Source organism: Nerophis ophidion, linkage group LG02, assembly GCF_033978795.1.
Source record: "Nerophis ophidion isolate RoL-2023_Sa linkage group LG02, RoL_Noph_v1.0, whole genome shotgun sequence".
NCBI lineage: Eukaryota > Metazoa > Chordata > Actinopteri > Syngnathiformes > Syngnathidae > Nerophis > Nerophis ophidion.
In genome coordinates, this window is record NC_084612.1 from 90,762,247 (window position 1) to 90,783,627 (window position 21,381).

At 34.6% G+C, this 21,381-nt stretch overlaps 1 protein-coding gene across 6 annotated transcripts in view; it reads right to left on the bottom strand.

Moving 5' to 3' along the window:
• LOC133548231 (A-kinase anchor protein 13) overlaps nucleotides 1-21,381 on the bottom strand; it is a 411,300-nt gene that overhangs the window by 45,694 nt on the left and 344,225 nt on the right. For all 6 annotated transcript variants that reach the window (XM_061893549.1, XM_061893546.1, XM_061893547.1 and 3 more), the window contains 8 exons: nucleotides 19,878-20,031; nucleotides 19,701-19,813; nucleotides 16,202-16,348; nucleotides 12,477-12,736; nucleotides 9,920-10,045; nucleotides 7,648-7,765; nucleotides 905-1,153; nucleotides 752-828 (listed from right to left, as the gene is read on the bottom strand). In XM_061893549.1, the coding sequence (XP_061749533.1) occupies nucleotides 752-828; nucleotides 905-1,153; nucleotides 7,648-7,765; nucleotides 9,920-10,045; nucleotides 12,477-12,736; nucleotides 16,202-16,348; nucleotides 19,701-19,813; nucleotides 19,878-20,031 (1,244 nt within the window). The remainder of the gene's footprint in view (nucleotides 1-751; nucleotides 829-904; nucleotides 1,154-7,647; nucleotides 7,766-9,919; nucleotides 10,046-12,476; nucleotides 12,737-16,201; nucleotides 16,349-19,700; nucleotides 19,814-19,877; nucleotides 20,032-21,381) is intronic.

Consider the following 21,381-nt stretch of genomic DNA (forward strand, 5'->3'; position numbering starts at 1 on the left):
TGGGGCAATCGCAGCCAGACTTACAGACTTATGTCCGGACCACACAATTCTTGGGAGTAACGATTCAATTCAGAATCGATTCCCGATTCAAAACGATTCCCGATTCGAAATCTATCCTACTTTAGTAACATCGCATTCCAGTACTATGATTAACTACATTCCTCTAGAATGTTAGCATTCCAGCATTTTCTACAATGAATGTTTTAACATATTTCGGTACATGACGCATGTTACAGTTAGCATCTTAGCATGATAGCTTTTTTTTTAGCTAATTTAACAGGTATTCACCTCAGTATCATACATTTAGGTACGACGCAAATGCTAACTGTAAGCATACTGACGGAGATAGATATCTATATATATATCCATATTTTAAGAGTTATTTCTTTATATTCATAGTCATATTTTAAAACAGCTAGTGTTTTTCCATTTGTTCTCTTTTGATTGTCCGCTAGTAAACTGTGTGTGTGTTAACCTTAAAGATTTAAGAACGTAAGGAGTAGCAAAACTTTTCTTCTAAGGAAGACAATAGAAATGTGTATTCGTTCCGGAGGGTGGGGGCAAGAGAGACATATTGAAGAAGACAGCGCTTCCGTGAAAGGGGTTAGATCAACTTGGGCGATGCGATTTAAAGGTGTTGTGCATAGATTGGTCTCCCAAAGCTTTGGAATAATTTGTCTCTTTGAGGCCTCCGTCCACTCAGAAAAAGGTTGTGACTACGCTCACGTCGGCGAGGTGAACATCTACGTACCAGCATGGCGAAGACGTATTTCTGGTCCTTCTCTTGCAGGAAGACCACCACGTCCGACAGGAGCAAGGCGTGCACGTCTGCAGAGAGGGGAAAAAAAAAAAACGTCGTCAATTTGTTTGATTTTTTCCCACGACGTCGGGAAAGGGGCGCCACCTTTCTGTCGGCCCTGGCAGCTCTTCAGCTGCAGGGCGCCGTCATGGATCAGCCGCCTCCGCAGGAGGTCCTCGCGGGCGAAGATCTGGCCGCTCTTCATCATCATGATGGACTTGCCGTCGGTGCGGGCGTGGAAGTCCTTCAGGCGCCGCCGCTTGTCGTGCTCGTTCACCCGGGCGTCCACGGCGGCGATCACCCGCTTGACCAGCCGCACCGCCTCCGTCAGGTCCTCGTAGTCCTCGTCGCCCTCTGCGCGGGAAAAATAGGCGGTCGGTTATTTGTTAGCTAAAAATAAGTTAGCATGCTAACAGTTAGCATGTGTCAAGTAGAAAGTTATATGACTTTGAAGCACTCGGCTGCAAAATTGGCAAGAAAAGTTAAAATGGTAATGTTATCATGCTAACAGGTAGCATGCTTCAAGTAGCAAGTTATACGACTTTGAGGCATTCGGCTGTAAAATTGGCTAAAAAGGTTAAAATGGAAATTTTATCATGCTAGCATGGTAATTTTATCATGCTAACAGTTAGCATTGTTTCGAGTACCAAGTTATACGACTTTAAGGCATTAGGCTGTAAAATTGACTAAAAAAGGTTAAACTGGTAATTTTATCATGCTAGCATGGTAATTTTACCAGGCTAATAGTTAACATGTGTCAAGTACCAAGTTATATGACTTTGAAGCATTTGGTTGTAAATTTGGCTTAAAAAGTTAAAACTGTAATGTTATCATGCTAGCATGGTAATTTTATCAAGCTAACAGTTAGCATGTGTCAAGTAGCAAGTGATATGACTTTGAGGCATTTGGCTGTAAAATTGGCTAAAAGGGTTAAAATGGTAATCTTATCATGCTAGCATGGTAATTTTATCATGCTAACAGTTAACATTGTTTCAAGTACCAAGTTATAAGACTTTGAGGCATTAGGCTGTAAAATTTACTAAAAAGGTTAAAATGGTAATTTTATCATGCTAATAGTTAGCATGTGTCAAGTACCAAGTTATATGACTTTGAAGCATTTGGTTGTAAATTTGGCTTAAAAAGTTAAAACAGTAATATTATAATGCTAGCATAGTATTTTTATCAAGCTAACAGTTAGAATGTGTCAAGTAGCAAGTTATATGACTTTGAGGCATTCGGCTGTAAAATTGGCCAAAAAGGTTAAAATGGTGTAATCTTATCATGCTAGCATGGTAATTTTATCATGCTAACAGTTAGCATTTTTTCAAGTACCAAGTTATACGACTTTGATGCATTAGGCTGTAAAATTGACTAAAAAGGTTAAAATGGTAATTTTATCATGCTAATAGTTAGCATGTATCAAGTACCAAATTATATGACTTTGAAGCATTTGGTTGTAAAATTGACTTAAAAAGTTAAAACAGTAATGTTATCATGCTAGCATGGTAATTTTATCAGGCTAACAGTTTGCATGTGTCAAGTAGCAAGTGATATGACTTTGAGGCATTCGGCTGTAAAATTGGCCAAAAAGGTTAAAATGGTAATCTTATCATGCTAGCATGGTAATTTTATCATGCTAACAGTTAGCATTTTTTCAAGTACCAAGTTATACGACTTTGAGGCATTAGGCTGTAAAATTGATTAAAAAGGTTAAACTGGTAATTTTATCATGCTAGCATGGTAATTTTACCAGGCTAATAGTTAGCATGTGTCAAGTACCAAGTTATATGACTTTGAAGCATTTGGTTGTAAAATTGGCTTAAAATGTAAAAACAGCAATGTTATCATGCTAGCATGGTAATTTTATCAAGCTAACAGTTAGCATGTGTCAAGTAGCAAGTTATATGACTTTGAGGCATTCGGCTGTAAAATTGGCCAAAAAGGTTGAAATGGTAATCTTATCATGCTAGCATGGTAATTTTATCATGCTAACAGTTAGCATGTATCAAGTACCAGTTTATATGACATTGAAGCATTTGGTTGTAAAAATTGGCTTAAAAAGTTTAAAAAGTAATGTTATAATGCCAGCATGGTAATTTTATCAAACTAACAGTTAGCATGTGTCAAGTAGCAAGTTATATGACTTTGAGGCATTCGGCAGTAAAATTGGCTAAAAAGGTTGAAATGGTAATCTTATCATGCTAGCATGGTAATTTTATCATGCTAACAGTTAGCATTGTTTCGAGTACCAAGTTAAACGACTTTGAGGCATTAGGCTGTAAAATTGACTTAAAAGGTTAAAATGGTAATTTTATCATGCTAATAATTAGCATGTATCAAGTACCAAGTTATATGACTTTGAAGCATTTGGTTGTAAAATTGGCTTAAAATGTAAAAACAGCAATGTTATCATGCCAGCATGGTAATTTTATCAAGCTAACAGTTAGCATGGGTCAAGTAGCAAGTTATATGACTTTGAGGCATTCGGCTGCAAAATTGGCTAAAAAGGTTGAAATGGTAATCTTATCAGGCTAGCAAGGTAATTTTATCCTGCTAATAGTTAGCATGTATCAAGTACCAATTTATATGACTTTGAAGCATTTGGTTGTAAAATTGGCTTAAAAAGTTAAAACAGTAATGTTATCATGCTAGCATGGTAATTTTATCAGGCTAACAATTTGCATGTGTCAAGTAGCAATTTATATGACTTTGAGGCATTCGGCAGTAAAATTGGCTAAAAAGGTTAAAATGGTAATGTTATCATGCTAGCATGGTAATTTTATCATGCTAACAGTTAACATTGTTTCAAGTACCAAGTTATACGACTTTGAGGCATTAGGCTGTAAAATTGACTAAAAAGGTTAAAATGGTAATTTTATCATGCTAATGATTAGCATGTATCAAGTACCAAGTTATATGACTTTGACGCATTCGGCTGTAAAATTGGCTAAAAAGGTTGAAATGGAAATCTTATCATGCTAGCATGGTAATTTTATCATGCTAACAGTTAGCATTGTTTCAAGTACCACGTTATACGAATTTGAGACAATAGGCCGTAAAATTGACTAAAAAGGTTAAACTGGTAATTTTATCATGCTAGCATGGTAATTTTACCAGGTTTTATGCCTTGTTTGTCAAAGAAAACTTTTTTTTTTTTTTTTTACAGTAAAACTAAAATATATGCAGTTTTTAATAATTAACCTTTTTATTACTTCATATCAACCTAAAATTTTATTAGCAGTAATGACTGAGACCCTTTATGGTCCCTGGGAGCCCTAAAGGTAAAAAAAAAAAAATTCTGTATATTTTGTTATGGTTTGAAAATGAAAAATATCAAAATGGCCCCAGCTTGTTTAAATGTTTCCATGTGCGGCCCTCGGTGGAAAAAGTTTGGACACCCCCGCCTTAGGTCGTCTGTGTTTTATTCCAGAGGTTTTCCGGCAAGTTCTCCGATTGAAGACTAATTGAGAGCGATTAGCAGATAGGTGGCAACCTTAAATGAGGTCTGCCTCCTCTCATGAAAGGCCAAGATCATTATGTCTCCTCATTGACATTTCACTCGAGTCCTAATTATGGCGCTTTTTCACACAAAAATACGGCGTGTTCCTTTCACAATAAGAGACTCCCTGCCTTTGGAAAGGTCCACTTGGCATATCTTAACACAAATATTATAATTCATGCATCTCTTCCATCCATCCATGAGCATATTTTCAAAGTAATGCAGAGCTCCAAAACACTGCTGCATGCGGCAATACACTTCAGGAGGTTGCCTACAGCCACCAGCCTGCAGTGGTTCTCTATTACTGTTTGTCATGTCACTAATAGCAGGAAGACTTGTTTCCATTTGAACCGATACAGTACTGATTCTCGATAACACTGATTTTGATGTGGTAATAAGAATGTGATTAATAATGAAATAGATTTTGTTCGTATTAAAATGAACATTTAAACTGATAAAGCAAACTGTCCTCGAGTGTTGCCGGGAAGTAGTCTTTGCCATTAAACTGAATCTTGGGTTTTATCGAGTACTCAAAGTATTGTTTTAAAATAAATAAATAAATGTTAAAAGACTGGATTCTCACTATTATGTTAGATCCACTATGGACTGGACTCTCACTATTATGTTAGATCCACTATGGACTGGACTCTCACACTATTATGTTAGATCCACTATGGACTGGACTGTCACTATTATGTTAGATCCACTATGGACTGGACTCTCACTATTATGCTAGATCCACTATGGACTGGACTCTCACTATTATGTTAGATCCACTATGGACTGGACTCTCACTATTATGTTAGATCCACTATGGACTGGACTCTCACACTATTATGTTAGATCCACTATGGACTGGACTCTCACTATTATGTTAGATCCACTATGGACTGGACTCTCACTATTATGTTGGATCCACTATGGACTGGACTCTCACTATTATGTTAGATCCACTATGGACTGGACTCTCACACTATTATGTTAGATCCACTATGGACTGGACTCTCACTATTATGTTAGATCCACTATGGACTGGACTCTCACTATTATGTTAGATCCACTATGGACTAGACTCTCACACTATTATGTTAGATCCACTATGGACTGGACTCTCACTATTATGTTAGATCCACTATGGACTAGACTCTCACACTATTATGTTCGATCCACTAGGGACTAAACTTTCACTATTATGTTAGATCCACTATGGACTGGACTGTCACTATTATGTTAGATCCACTATGGACTAAACTGTCAGTGTTATATTAGTTCCAGTATGGACTAGACTCTCACTATCATGTTAGATCCACTATGGACTGGACTCTCACTATTATGTTAGATCCACTATGGACTGGACTCTCACTATTATGTTAGATCCACTATGGACTGGACTCTCACTATTATGTTAGATCCACTATGGACTGGACTCTCACTATTATGTTAGATCCACTATGGACTGGACTCTCACTATTATGTTAGATCCACCATGGACTGGACTCTCACACTATTATGCTAGATCTTCTCAACGTCCATTGCACTGGTCACCCAGAGGGGGGTCCCCACATCTGCGGTCCCCTCCAAGGTTTCTCATTGTCCCATTGGGTTGACTTTTTCCTTGCCCTGATGTGGTATCTGAGCCAAGGATGTCATTGACACTTGTGATATAGAGCTATATAAGTTAACTTTGATTGAATGATTCATTTCAAACAAAACTTCTGTTTTATTTAATCAGCCGTTTTACTGCTGTGCTGTTTGGAAACAAATAAGCTATATAAACAAACTTTTGCAAAATATTTCTGTGTGAATAATTAATTCGGCAGCGTATATACAGTATTTGCAGCATCTGCACTTGATACCCATGGTAGAGTCCTACTGAAAGCCACTACTACCGACCACGCAGTCTGATAGTTTATATATCAATGATGAAATATTAACATTGCAACACATGCCAATACGGCCTTTTTAGTTTACTAAATTACAATTTTAAATTTCCCGCGGAGTTTCTTGTTGAAAACGTCGCGGAATGATGACGTGTGTTTGTGACGTCTCGGGTTGTAGCGGACATATTAGCCCAGCACCACACACGGCTAAAAGTCCTCTCTTTTCAGCGCATAATTACACAGTAATTTGGACGTCTGTGTTGCTGAATCTTTTGCAATTTCTTCAATTAATAATGGAGACGTCAAAGAAGAATGCTGTTGGTGTATTGCAGCTGCCTTTAGCACCACAAACACAGCCGGTGTTTCTTTGTTTGTTGTGAAGCTTTAACACAGAGCGGTCAAGCGAACATATTTCTCTACGTCAACCAGCATGTTTTTGGATAGGAAAATTGTGCTATTAAGTCGGCTCTTACCGGAGACTTCAGTGGATTATACGACCTCCTCCCGCAGCTCAAAAAGGCAGCCGTGATCTTGGCTCCTCGGCTTCTCTCATCCACATTTTCTGGTATGACTTTACAATCTCACTAAAACACTAGTAACACAATAAGCACAATAAGGGATTTTTCCAGAATTATCCTAGTAAATGTGTCTAATTACATCTGAAACGCTCCCACTGCCGCCGCCTGGAGCCGTCACTTTTTATTTTTTATTTTTTTGTGCTTCACTCTAACTTTCCTCATCCAGAAATCTTTCATCCTCGCTCAAATTAATGGGGAAATCGTCGCTTTCTCGGTCCCGAATAGCTCTTGCTGCTGGAGGCTATGATTATAAACAATGTGAGGATGTGAGGCGCTCCACAACCCCATCGTCTGCTACTTCCGATACAGGCAAGGCTTTTTTATTAGCGACAAAAAGTTGCGAACTTTATCTTGGATGTTCTCTACTAAATCCTTTCAGCAAAAATATGGCAATATCGCAAAATGATGAAGTATGACACATAGAATGGAGCTGCTATCCCCGTTTAAATAAGAACATCTCATTTCAGTAGGCTTTTACCAGACTCCACTATACTGACGCTACACTTCTTTTTACACTTGAACAACACCGAGCTGAACTCAAGCGGCTGCTGTGACTCTGCACACCACCTCGGGCCTAATTGGAGCATGTTTGTTAATAATGGAGCGAGCACCTCGGGGAGCTTTCGGGGAAGGATTAGCGGGCGCATGCAGAGCGAGACACAAGCCGACGAGAAGATACCGGGAATCAGATCCGAGGATGTCGAGATATTGAGGATTTATAGCGCTCGTCTTTGTGATGCGGTTTCCACGATTAGGGCGGGAATGATTGAGCTATTGTGGGGTGTTTACGTGCGTCATGGCGTCTGTAAACCCTGATTACGCAGACTTTGAGCTTAAGTCCTCGCTCGCTCGGCTGGTCGCAAACTCTACTTGTTGTACAGACTTTGGTACCTTTGGTGTGCTGCAGGATCCTCTGGATCAGCACGGGGTACTTGGTGATCCTCTGAGTCACCAGCAAGATGCATTCTGGGATGCCGAGCCGCCGCACGATGCTGCTACTCATCTTCTTCTGTGGGGGGATTCAAAAAGTGGAAACGTGGAAAGGCATAGTCAGACGTGCAGAGCAAAGAAGGGGGACGGTATAGCTCGGTTGGTAGAGTGGATGTGCCAGCAACTTGAGGGTTGCAGGTTCGATTCCCGCTTCCGCCATCCTAGTCACTGCCGTTGTGTCCTTGGGCAAGACACTTTACCCACCTGCTCCCAGTGCCACCCACACTGCTTTAAATGTAACTTAGATATTGGGTTTCACTATGTAAAAGCGCTTTGAGTCACTAGAGAAAAGCGCTATATAAATATACTTCACTTCACACTACTTCAACTAGAGCAGGGGTCGGGAACCTTTTTGGCTGAGAGAGCCAAGAAGCCAAATATTTTAAAATGAGAGCCATATAATATTTTTTTTAACACTGAACACAACAAAACGCGTGCATTTTTAATAAAGACCAACATTTCTAGAGAGGTCTCTTATTCTTTGTAATAACATTGAAGCTAACTGTGGAGGGGCGTGGCCTGCGGGCCTGCAGCGAAGCAGGGTGTTGCCAGGCTTTGAATTCAGCGACAGGTGCGTAGATGGCCCACCTGGGCCTTTTTATATGATCACCTGTCGCTATGTTATAAGCAGCAGCCAGGAGGAGAGACGGGGTTGTGGCCGGAGCCAGAGCGCGAGCGAGAACGAAAGAGAAAAATACAATTGCTGGAAAACAACTGAGAGACTTATTGAAAAATAAAACAATATTGTAACCCTGAAACAGGCTCTCATGTCGGTGCTTGGTGGTCTGAAGAACCCCTTGGAGGGCAAGCCCCACACTAACAAAGAATAAATAAATTACTACTTACCATTAACGCAACTTCTTGAACATAAAAATGCACGACAATATTTTATATTTTGAACGTTATTTTTAACACTGTGATTAAAAGTAGAATTATTCATTATTTGTCGTGTCAAGCAATGTCAGCTCAGATTTATCCGAGAGCCAGATGCAGTCATCAAAAGAGCCACATCTGGCTCTAGAGCCATAGGTTCCCTACCCCTGAACTAAAGGGTTCCCGGTTCGATCCCCGCCTCTGCATGTTGTGTCCTTTTGCAAGACACTTTACCCACCTGCTGCCCGTGCCACCCACACTGGTTTAAATGTAACTTAGATATTGGGTTTCACCATGTAAAACACTTTGAGTCACTAGAGAAAAGCGCTATATAAATACCGTATTTCCTTAATTAATTTAAAACCTCTTCTCACTCCGGCAATTACCAAAGGAGTGCAGTAAAGGCAAGCATGCGCTAATTATTGTAAAACTTCTTCTCACTCCGGCGCTTACCAAAGGCATGCGGCAAATTTAGGCCTGCGCTTATAAATTTGAGTGTGATGTAAGGATACCATCATGAAAAGCACATTTAACAAAAAAAAATACGTTACTTATAAATGAAGTCCATGCGCAGCTCCTTCTGATCAAAAGCATCGATAACATGTTTGTAGAAGTCTTCCTTATCTTTCTTCAGTTTTAAAAGTCTCTCTGTCTCGATGGAGATCTTCCTTTATTACCTCCTGCTTCCATTGAAAGTCCAGTTTAGAAAACTGTTTTATTTTAGATATGTAATCCTCCATGTTAAAAGTGCAAGCGAGAGGAGAAAATAAAGGATCGCTGCTTGTTGTCACTTCTTCTGCAGCCGAGTAGTCGCAAGAAGGATCACTAGCGCCCTCTACCACCAGGAGGCGGGAGTCACTTAATGACTCATATTTGACACACGCAGCTACGGTATATTAATAAAACATAGCAGCTTACTGTTCTTTTTAGCATATTCAATAGCTTGGACCTTAAATCCGACTGAAAAGCTCTTAATCTTCTTCCCTTTATGCGATTTCAAATGATTGAAATCAGCCTCCTCCATTTTGAAAATGATGACAGGTGAAGTGTCACTCGTGACGTGACGAGTTTGACCCTGTGGAAATTCTAGGCATATGCTAATTATTAGGTGAAACGAGTTTGACCTGGCGGAAATTCTAGATATGCGCTAATAAAAATAATATTTTGCGTAACGAGTTTGACCCGGCAGTAATTCTAGTCAGGCGCATACTATATACCCGGCGGCAATTCAAGGAAATACGGTATAATTCACTTCACTAAAAAAAGGCGCTGTGAGTGTTGCAAGAGGCGCAGGACGTACTTTGATGCAGGCTTTAAAGCGCTTGTCTTTGTTGAGCAGGTCTTTGTAAAAGTTGACTGCTTCGTTGTGGCGGCTGCAGAACCTTCCGTAGATCTTCTTCATGCTTTCGCCGTTGGAGCCCGAGAACTGGAAAGAGATTGGGTTAATCTTCATCTTTAAATCAGGGGTGTTTCCATTGAGGGCCGCTTAAAATACAAATTGAAGGCAGCGGGGGCCACTTTGATACATTTTGTTCATTAAAAGATACTAGAAGCAATACAATATAAGTCTATCAAAATATGCTTAATGATCTGATCACAACTCCTCACTTATCGCTAACAGGTAAATAAAAACATAATATAATAATTTACAAATCCTTTTCAACCTATATTTAATTGAATAGACCGCAAAGACAAGATATTTAACGTTCAAATTAGAAAACGTGATTATTTTTGGCAAATATTAGCTCATTTGGAATTTGATGCCTGCAACGTGTTTCAAAAAAGCTGGCACAAGTGGCAAAAAAGACTGAGAAAGTTGAGGAATGCTCGTCAAACACTTATTTGGAACATCCCACAGGTGAGCAGGCTAATTGGGGAACAGGTGGGTGCCATGGTTGTGTATAAAAGCAGCTTCCATGAAATGCTCAGTCATGCACAAACAAGGACGGGGCGAGGGTCGCCACTTTGTGAACAAATGCGTGAGCAAATTGTTGAACAGTTTAAGAACATTTCTCAACAAGGAATTTAGGGATTTCATATCTACGGTCTGTAATATCATCAAAAGTTTCAGAGAATCTGGAGAAATCACTGCACGTAACATTGAATGTCCGTGACCATGGATCCCTCAGGTGGTACTGCATCCAAAAACGACATCAGTGTGTAAAGGATATAACCATATGGGCTCAGGAGGGATTTTTTTTTTTTTGTCATGAAAAACTGAGGTTTTGTGGGTTGGTGCACTAATTGTAAGTGTATCTTGTGTTTTTATGTTGATTTAATAATAATAAAAAAAATAAAAACATTATTTTTTAATTATTTTTCTTTATTTTTTGTCATGAAAAAGGGAGGTTTTTTGGGTTGGCGCACCAATTGTAAGTAAATTTTCAATCAATCAATCAATCAATCAATCAATCAATCAATCAATCAATCAATCTTGTGTTTTTTTATGTTGATTTAATTTTTTAAAAAAATCACAATTTTTTTTGATTTTTTCATTTATTTCTTGTCAAGAAAAAGGGAGTTTTTTTCGGTTGGTAAGTGTATCTTGTGTTTTTATGTTGATTTAATAAAAAAAAAAAATGTTTTTTTTTATATATTTTATTTATTTATTTCTTGTCATGAAAAAGGGAGGTTTTTTGGGTTGGAGCACTAATTGTAAGTGTATCGTTTATCTTCAATCAATCAATCAATCAATCAATCCATCAATCAATCAATCAATCAATCTTGTGTTTTTTATGTTGAGTTAATTAGAAAAAAATATATATATTCATTTTTTTATTTATTTCTTGTCATGAAAAATTGAGTTTTTTTGGGTTGGTGCACTTATTGTAAGTGTATCTTGTGTTTGTTATGATGATTTAATTACAAAAAATAAAAATAAAAATTTAATTTGTATTTTTTTATTTTATTTTTTGTCATGAAAAAGGGAGTTTTTTGGGGTTGGTGCACTAATAGTAAGTGTATCATGTGTTTTTATGATGATTTAATAAAAAAAATAAATACATTTAAATTACATTTATTTAATTTTTTTATTTTATTTATTTTTTGTCATGAAAAGGGGAGTTTTTTTGGGTTGGTGCACTAATTGTAAGTGTGTCTTGTGTTTTTTATGTTGATTTAATAATTTAAAAAAATTTTAAATTGTGAATGTGTGTGTGAATGGGTAAATGTGGAAGTAGTGTCAAAGCGCTTTGAGTACCTTGAAGGTAGAAAAGCGCTATACAAGTACAACCCATTTATCATTTATTTAAATTAATTTTTTTTTTAATATTTTTTTTTTTTTGTCATGGAAAAGGGAGGTTTTTTGGGTTGGTGCACTACTTGTAAGTGTATCTTGTGTTTTTTATGTTGATTTAATAATTAAAAAAAATTAAATAATGTATTTATTTATTTTTATTTTATTTATTTAAAAAGGGAATTTATTTTGGGTTGGTGCACTAATTGTAAGTGTATCTTGTGTTTTTTATGGTGATTTAATAATAAAAAATATATATATATTTATTCATTTAATTATTTTTTTCATGAAAAAGGGAGTTTTTTTGGGTTGGTGCACTAATTGTAAGTGTATCTTGTGTTTTTTTTACGATGATTTAATAAAAAAAACTAAATAATTTATTTATTTATTTTTTTGTCATGAAAAAGGGAGTTTTTTTGGGTTGGTGCACTAATTGTAAGTGTATCTTGTGTTGTTTATGTTGATTTAATTAAAAAAGAAAAAAAAAATAATAAAAAATTCTTCTGCGGCCCGGTACCAATGGAGCCGCGGCCCGGTGGTTGGGGACCACTGATTTACACAACGTGCCAACTTCACTGGTTCTGTTGTAAAACTCCCAAGTCCTGCGCGAGGCTCCCCTCACCTGGCTGAGGAGGATGTCTCCTATCCTGTGAACCAGGAAGCCTCGCTCCGAGGGCCGGCCGCCCTCCAGCAGGCTCTCCTTCTTCCTCTCCAGGAGGCGCAGGAGGTGCTGGGTGTGGAGCTCCAGCAGCTCGTCCAGCGCCGGGAACAGCCTCTCCACCGTCTGCTGCTCCAGCTGCGCCTCCTTCTGCAGGCCCTTGCTGTACACCTCCGACATGATGCGCAGCGTGCGGATGTGGTGCATCTCTGTCTGCATCAGCTCTGAGGAAGGCCAGGAGTTTATTTGGAGGGGGTGTGTTTCACCACCAAAGGCCTCCTTTGGGACCGACTCATCAACTCATCACGTATGACTGAAGCCGTGCAATAGTAAGAACACAACAAGGCATGACATCATTTCCAGTCACGTTGCATCACCCAGGAAGCTGCAGTCGCTTCCTCTTTCTCATAAATGCCCTCATCTAGTACTTAAAGTATAGTACCACTAAATGGCGTTAGGAGCGCCCCCTATGGGTGGCAGTCAAAACGCTCGCATACGTCCTCAAGTTTCTAAAACGAGGTCATTGAAAAAAAAAAAACACAGAATTTTATTCAATTTAATGAAATAAAATATGCAATATTTAATGATAGTTAGTCAATTAAATACTAAATAATAATATCAATATAAATAATAGTTTAGTATTTTCTTTTAAATATTATTTTCAAAATTGTATTAACAAAAGTTACAGAATGTTATTCAATCTATTGAAAGAAAGTATGCAATACTTATTAAATAAAATACAAAATAATAAAAATAATGATATAAAAACAGCAGTGTCAGTTTAATATTTTTTTAAACTATAAAAATCACAGAATGTTATCTAATCTAATGAAAGAAAATATGCAATATTTAATGATTGTTAGTAAATAAAATACTAAATAATATTACAACTAACAGTTTAAATAACAATATCAAAATAAATAATAGTTTAATAATAATAGCAAATAATAATAGTAGTTAATAATAGTAATAAATAATAGTTTAGTATTTTATTATAAACAAAAATCACAGAATGTTATTCAATTTAATGAAAGAAAATATTAAATATTTAATGATACTTGGTAAAAAAAATACTAAATAATATCAATGTAAATAATAGTTTAGTGTTTTCTTTTAAATAATATTTTCTAAATTGTATTAACAAAAGTTACAGATTGTTATTCAATCTATTGAAAGAAAGAATGCAATACTTATTAAATAAAATATTAAATAATAAAAATGATGATAATAAAAACAGCAGTGTCAGTTTAATATTTTTTTAAAACTATAAAAATCACAGAATGTTATTCAATTTAATGAAAGAACATATGCAATATTTAATGATAGTTAGTAAATAAAATACTAAATAATAATAAAACTAACAGTTTAAATAATAATATCAAAATAAATAATAGTTTAATAATAATAATAGTAAATAATAATAGTAGTTAATAATAGTAATAAATAATAGTTTAGTATTTTATTATAAACAAAAATCACAGAATGTTATTCAATTTAATGAAAGAAAATATTAAATATTTAATGATACTTAGTAAATAAAATACTAAATAATATCAATATAAATAATAGTTTAGTATTTTCTTTTAAATATTTTCAAAATTGTATTAACAAAAGTTACAGAATGTTATTCAATCTATTGAAAGAAAGTATGCAATACTTGTTAAATAAAATACTAAATAATAAAAATGATAATAATAAAAACAGCAATGTCAGTTTAATATTTTTTTTAAACTATAAAAATAACAGAATGTTATTCAATTTAATGAAAGAAAATATGCAATATTTAATGATATTTAGTAAGTAAAATACTAAATAATAATAAAACTAACATTTTAAATAATATCAAAATAAATAATAGTTTAATAATAATAATAATAGTAAATAATAATAGTAGTAAATAATAGTTTAGTATTTTATTATAAACAAAAATTACAGAATGTTATTCAATTTAATGAAAGAAAATATTAAATATTTAATGATACTTAGTAAATAACATACTAAATAATAATATCAATATAAACAATAGTTTAGTATTTTCTTCTAAATATATTTTCAAAATTGTGTTAACAAAAGTTACAGAATGTTATTCAACCTACTGAAAGTGTGCAATATTAAATACTTACTAAATAAAATACTAAATGATAATAATAATAACAATAAAAACAGCAGTGTCACATATAATATCAATAATAGTTTAATATTTTTTAAACTATAAAAATCACAGAATGTTATTCAATTTAATGAAAGAAAATATGTAATATTTAATGATACTTAGTATATAAAACGCTAAATAATAATTGAAAACAACAGTGTCACTAATATCAATATCAATAATTGTTTATTTTTTCAAACATATTTTTAAATTTGTATTTATAGAAATCACAGAATGTCATTCAATTTAACAAAATAAAATATGCAATACTTAATGATACTTAGTAAATAAAATAATAAATAATAATAAAAGCAACAGTGTTAATAGTATCAATATAAATAATAGTTTAGTATTTTCTTTTAAATATATTTCCAAAATTGTAGTATAAAAAATTGCAGAATGTTATTCAATCTATTGAAAGAAAATATCCAATACTAAATGCTTATTAAATAAAATACTAAATAATAATAATAATAAAAACCGCAGTGTCATTAATAATATAAATACCAATAAGTTTAATATATTTTTTAAACTATTTATAAAAATCACAAAATGTTATTCACTTTAATGAAAGAAAATATGTAATATGTAATGATACTTAGTAAATGAAATAGTAAATAATATTAAAAGCAACAGTGTAAATAATAATATCAATATAAATAATAGTTTAGTGTTTTCTTTTAAATATATTTTTCAAAATTGTGTAAACAAAAATCACAGAATGTTATTCAATCCATTGAAAGAAAATATGCAGTATTAAATACTTATTAAATAAAATACTAAATGATAATAATAATGATAAAAACAACAGTGACACTAATAATATCAATATCAATAAGTTTTGTATTTATAAAAAACATCTTTAAAATTGTAGTTATAAAAATCACAAAATTGTATTTAACTTAATTAAAGAAAATATACAATATTTAATACGTATTAAATAAAATACTAAATGATAATAATAAAAGCAACAGTGTCACTAATATCAATATCAATAATAGTTTAATAAATATTTTTTATATTTTAAAATTGTATTAACCATAATTACAGAACCTTTTTCAGTCTATTGAAAAATCATACTTATTAAATATTAATAATAATGATAATAATAATAAAGTCAACAGTGACACTAATAATATCAATATCAATAATAGTTGTTTTGTGTGTTTAATCTAAAATTGATTCCTATTTTTTGCAAAATAAAAAAATATAATAATATAATAAAAGTAAATAAAAATTGCAATTTTTTTTCAGCACCTCGAATTTTAACAGCTGCTTTATACTCTTGAATAAATTAACTTGCCTTCCACTTCTTGAGGGTGATTAGCCAAGTCACCAGGGACTTGTGATCACGTCTCAGCCAGACTGGTTTAAAAACACCTCCAGGACTTAGTGATTAGGACGTCACAGGTCAGTTGTGAAGTGATCAAAAAACCTTTGCTAGTGTTGCGTCTAAAGCCATATGCCTGCAACCCATAGAGGGCGCCATACATGTCAATGGCTATGTAGAGGGCTGTCAAATTAACCGATGTGGTACCGTAGATGACGTCCTGCCTCTTCACCAGGTCCCGGTCCAGCTGCTGCAGGTACTGTTGATCCACGCCTAAACTCCACGAGTCCGCCTCCAGCTCCTTGGCTTCTCCCTCGAACTCGCCCATCAGCTGTCCGTCCATCATCTCCGTCCCTGAGAGTAACATTTATAGCCCAACTTTGCTTTGGCCATTGCATCTTTTCACCTCCATGATTTAAAAAACACTTAAGTATGTAAGTAGGTAAGTAAGTCATTAAGTGAGAAAACTAAGTAAGTCGGTAAGTGAGTAACTATATAGATAAGTATGTATGTAAGAAAGTAAGTAAGTACTCAAGTAAGTAAATATAGAGGTAGGTAAGTAAGTAAGTTGGTATGAAATTCAATCAATGTTTACTTATATAGCCCTAAATTACAAGTGTCTCAAAGGGCTGCACAGTTAGGTTAGTAAGTAAGTAAATATGCATTGAAGTAAGTATGTAAATAATTAAGTGTAAGTAAGTACGTAATTATCTCTGCAGGTGCTTAATTAAGCAATTAAATATGCAAGTACATAAGTAGATAGGTGAGGAGGTAAGTTAGTAAGTAAGGAAGTAGGTCAGTAAGTCAGCAAGTAAGTAATTCAGTAAAAAAAGTAGGTAAGAAAGTATATACTGTAAGTAAGTAGGCAAGTAAGTAAATATAGAAGTCAGTAAGTAGGTACATTGGTATGTAATTAGGTAAGTAAGTAGGTAAATTTTCATTGAAGTAAGTATGTAAATAATTAAGTGTAAGTAAGTACGTAATTAAGTATGCTGGTGCTTAATTAAGCAAGTAAGTATGTAAGGACGTAAGTAGATAGGTGAGGAGGTAAGTTAGTAAGTAAGTAAGTAGGTACGTAAGTGATTATGTTGATTAGTAAGTATTTAGTAGGTAGGTAAGTAAGTAGATAAGTAAGTCAGCAAGTAATTCAGTAAATAAGAAAGTAGTTAACTAAGTAACTATATAAGAAAGTAAGTATGTAAGAAAGTATATACTGTAAGTAAGTAAGTAGGCAAGTAAGTAAATATAGAAGTAGGTAAGTAAGTAATTTGGTATGTAATTAGGTTAGTAAGTAGGTAAATATTCATTTAAGTAAGTATGAAATAATTAAGTGTAAATAAGTACGTAATTAAGTATGCTGGTGCTTAATTAAGCAAGTAAGTATGTAAGTACGTAAGTAGATAGGTGAGGAGGTGAGTTAGTAAGGAAGGAAGTAGGTAAGTAAGTGATTATGTAGATTAGTAAGTATTTAGTAGGTAGGTAACTAAGTAAGTAGGTCAGTAAGTCAGCAAGTAAGTAATTCAGTAAATAAAAAAGTAGGTAACTAAGTAACTATGTAAGTAAGTAAGTATGTAAGAAAGTATATACTGTAAGTAAGTAAGTAGGCAGGTAAGTAAATATAGAAGTAGGTAAGTAGGTAATTTGGTATGTAATTAGGTAAGTAAGTAGGTAAATATTCATTGAAGTAAGTATGTAAATAATTAAGTGTAAGTAAGTACGTAATTAAGTATGCTGGTGCTTAATTAAGCAAGTAAGTATGTAAGTACGTAAGTAGATAGGTGAGGAGGTAAGTTAGTAAGTAAGGAAGTAGGTACGTAAGTGATTATGTAGATTAGTAAGTATTTAGTAGATAGGTAAGTAAGTAAGTAAGTAGATAAATAAGTCAGCAAGTAAGTAATTCAGTAAATAAGAAAGTAGGTAACTAAATAACTATGTAAGAAAGTAAGTATGTGAGAAAGTATATACTGTAAGTAAATATAGAAGTAGGTAAGTAGGTAAATTGGTATGTAATTAGGTAAGTAAGTAGGTAAATATTCACTGAAGTAAGTATGTAAATAATTAAGTGTAAGTAAGTACGTAATTAAGTATGCTGGTGCTTAATTAAGCAAGTAAGTATGTAAGTACGTAAGTAGATAGGTGAGGAGGTAAGTTAGTAAGTAAGGAAGTTGGTGCGTAAGTGATTATGTAGATTAGTAAGTATTTAGTAGGTAGGTAACTAAGTAAGTGGATAAGTAATTCAGTAAATAAGAAAGTAGGTAACTAAGAAACTATATAAGAAAGTAATTATGTAAGAAAGTATATACTGTAAGTAAATAAGTAGGCAAGTAAGTAAATATAGAAGTAGGTAAGTAAGTAATTTGGTATGTAATTAGGTTAGTAAGTAGGTAAATATTCATTAAAGTAAGTATGTAAATAATTAAGTGTAAGTAAGTACGTAATTAAGTATGCTGGTGCTTAATTAAGCAAGTGAGTATGTAAGTACGTAAGTAGATAGGTGAGGAGGTGAGTTAGTAAGTAAGGAAGTAAGTAAGTAAATGATTATGTAGATTAGTAAGTATTTAGTAGGTAGGTAAGTAAGTAAGTAGATAAGTAAGTCAGCAAGTAAGTAATTCAGTAAATAAGAAAGTAGTTAACTAAGTTACTATATAAGTAAATAAGTAAGCAAGTATGCAAGTATGTAAGTGTTTAGGTAAGTGTGAATATTGGTAAGTAAGTACTTAAATAAGTAAATACCAAAGTAGGTAAGTAAGTACATTAAGGAAATAGGTAGGTAAGTAAATAATTAGGAAAGTAAGTAAATAAAAAACTATGTACGTAAGTAAGGAAGTAGGTAGGTGAGTAAATAAGTAAGAAAGTAATCAAGTAAGAAACTACTGTACATAGGTAAGTCAGTAGTTAGGTAGGTAAGATAGTATGTAGGTAAGACTGTAAGTAAGAAACTAAGTAAGAAAGTGGATAGGTAAGTATGTGAGTAGGGAACCTAGTAAGTAGGCAGGTAAGTAGGTATGTTAGGAGGTAACGTAAGTAAGAAACTAAGTAAGAAAGTGGATAGGTAAGTATGTGAGTAGGGAACTTAGTAAGTAGGCAGGTAAGTAGGTAGGTAAGTATGTTAGGAGGTAATTTAGTAAATAGGTACGTAAATATGTAAGTAGGTCAGTAAGAAAATAAGTAACTCAGTAAATAAGAAAGGAGGTAACTAAGTAACTATATAAGTAACTAAACAAGTTTGCTAGTATGTAAGTATGTATGTAGGTAAGTAAGTACTTAAATAAGTAAATACCAAAGCAGCTAAGTAAGTAAATAAGGATGTAGGTAGGTAAATAAATAATTAGGAAAGTAAGCAAAAAAGAAAATATGTAATAAGGTAAATAAGTAAGAAAGTAATCAAGTAAACTAAGTAAGTGAGAAGGTAGGTAGGTAAGATAACAAGTAGGTAAGACTGTAAGTAAGGAACTAAGTAAATAAATAGGTAAGTATGTGAGTAGGGAACTTGGTGAGTAGGTAGGTAAGTATGTAAGTAAGTAAAGTATAGTGCACCTGGAAAGTATTTATAGCTTCACACTATTTACATGTTGATATGTTAGACTTATTCCAAAAGGGGAAACACACATTTTTGCCCTCAAAATTCTCCACACAATACCCCATAATAAAATAAAAAGTGAATACTTTCCAGATGCAATTCACAATTTTTTGAGTGTGTAGTGACCTTCATCAGTGAGTGATTCCATGGACTCTGTGACCTGGTTGGTCCTGTTGAGGGAGTCCGTGGACTGGGACAGATAGCGCAGGCCTTTGATGGGCATCTCGTCAAACACTGGACTGCACACACAAACACGGTGGTAAGCATTATTAGTGGCAGACAGAGTGGAATTGGCAAACTAACCCGGCAATGTTGCTAATGGACAGACTCTTGGACAGGTTGTTGGCGTGGAAAGGCATGAGGCCCGTGTGCCTGCGGGACGACGGCGGCAAGGTCATAGAGGAGTGGTCTTCCGGGGACAAGATGGCTGACCAGGGACGCTCCCTCGTACCTCCCGCTGGAAACAAAGAACATCAGTCGCCACGCGGGATTCTAGAAGGAACTCCTGAAGGACTCATTTTATTACTAAGGTTTTTATTGCTTCTATGGTTTTAAATGTTTTTAAAAAAAGATCATCAATGTAATATAAGAAAAATTATATTTTATAATACTTATTAAATAGAATACTAACACAAAAAACAACAGTGTCACTAATATAAATAGCAGCAGTATTTATTAGTGATTATTTGTTTTGCAAATAATCACTAACTTTAGAATATGACGCCAGCAACACGTGATAAAGAAGTTGGGAAAGTGGCAAAAATACGGATAAAGTTGAGGAATGCTCATCAAACACTTATTGGGGACATCCCACAGGTGTGCAGGCTAATTGGGAACAGGTGGGTGCCATGATTGGCTATAAAAACAGCTTCCCAAAAAAATGCTCAGTCTTTCACAAGAAAGGATGGGGCGAGGTACACCCCTTTGTCCACAACTGCGTGAGCAAATAGTCAAACAGTTTAAGAACAACCTTTCTCAAAGTGACATTGCAAGAAATTTAGGGATTTCAACATCTACGCTCCATAATATCATCAAAAGGTTCAGAGAATCTGGAGAAATCACTCCACGTAAGCGATATGGCTGGAAACCAACATTGAATGACCGTGACCTTCGATCCCTCAGACGGCACTGTATCAAAAAACCGACATCAATCTCTATAAGATATCACCACATGGGCTCAGGAACACTTCAGAAAACCACTGTCACTAAATACAGTTGGTCGCTACATCTGTAAGTGCAAGTTAAAGCTCTACTATGCAAAGCGAAAGCCATTTATCAACAACATCCAGAAACACCGCCGGCTTCTCCGGGCCCGAGATCATCTATGATGGACTGATGCAAAGTGGAAAAGTGTTCTGTGGTCTGACGAGTCCACATTTCAAATTATTTTTGGAAATATTCGACATTGTGTCATCCGGACCAAAGGGGAAGCGAACCATCCAGACTGTTATCGATGCAAAGTTCAAAAGCCAGCATGTGTGATGGTATGGGGGTGTATTAGTGCCCAAGGCATGGGTAACTTACACATCTGTGAAGGCACCATTAATGCTGAAAGGTACATACAGGTTTTGGAACAACATATGCTGCCATCTAAGCGCCGTCTTTTTCATGGACGCCCCTGCTTATTTCAGCAAGACAATGCCAAGCCACATTCAGCACATGTTACAACAGGGGTCGAGAACCTTTTTGGCTGAGGGAGCCATGAAAGCCAAATTTTTTAGTGTATTACTGTTAGAGCCGTATCATATGTTTTAACACTGAATAAAACTAAATGCATGCATTTTTTTAAGACCAACATTTTTAGAGT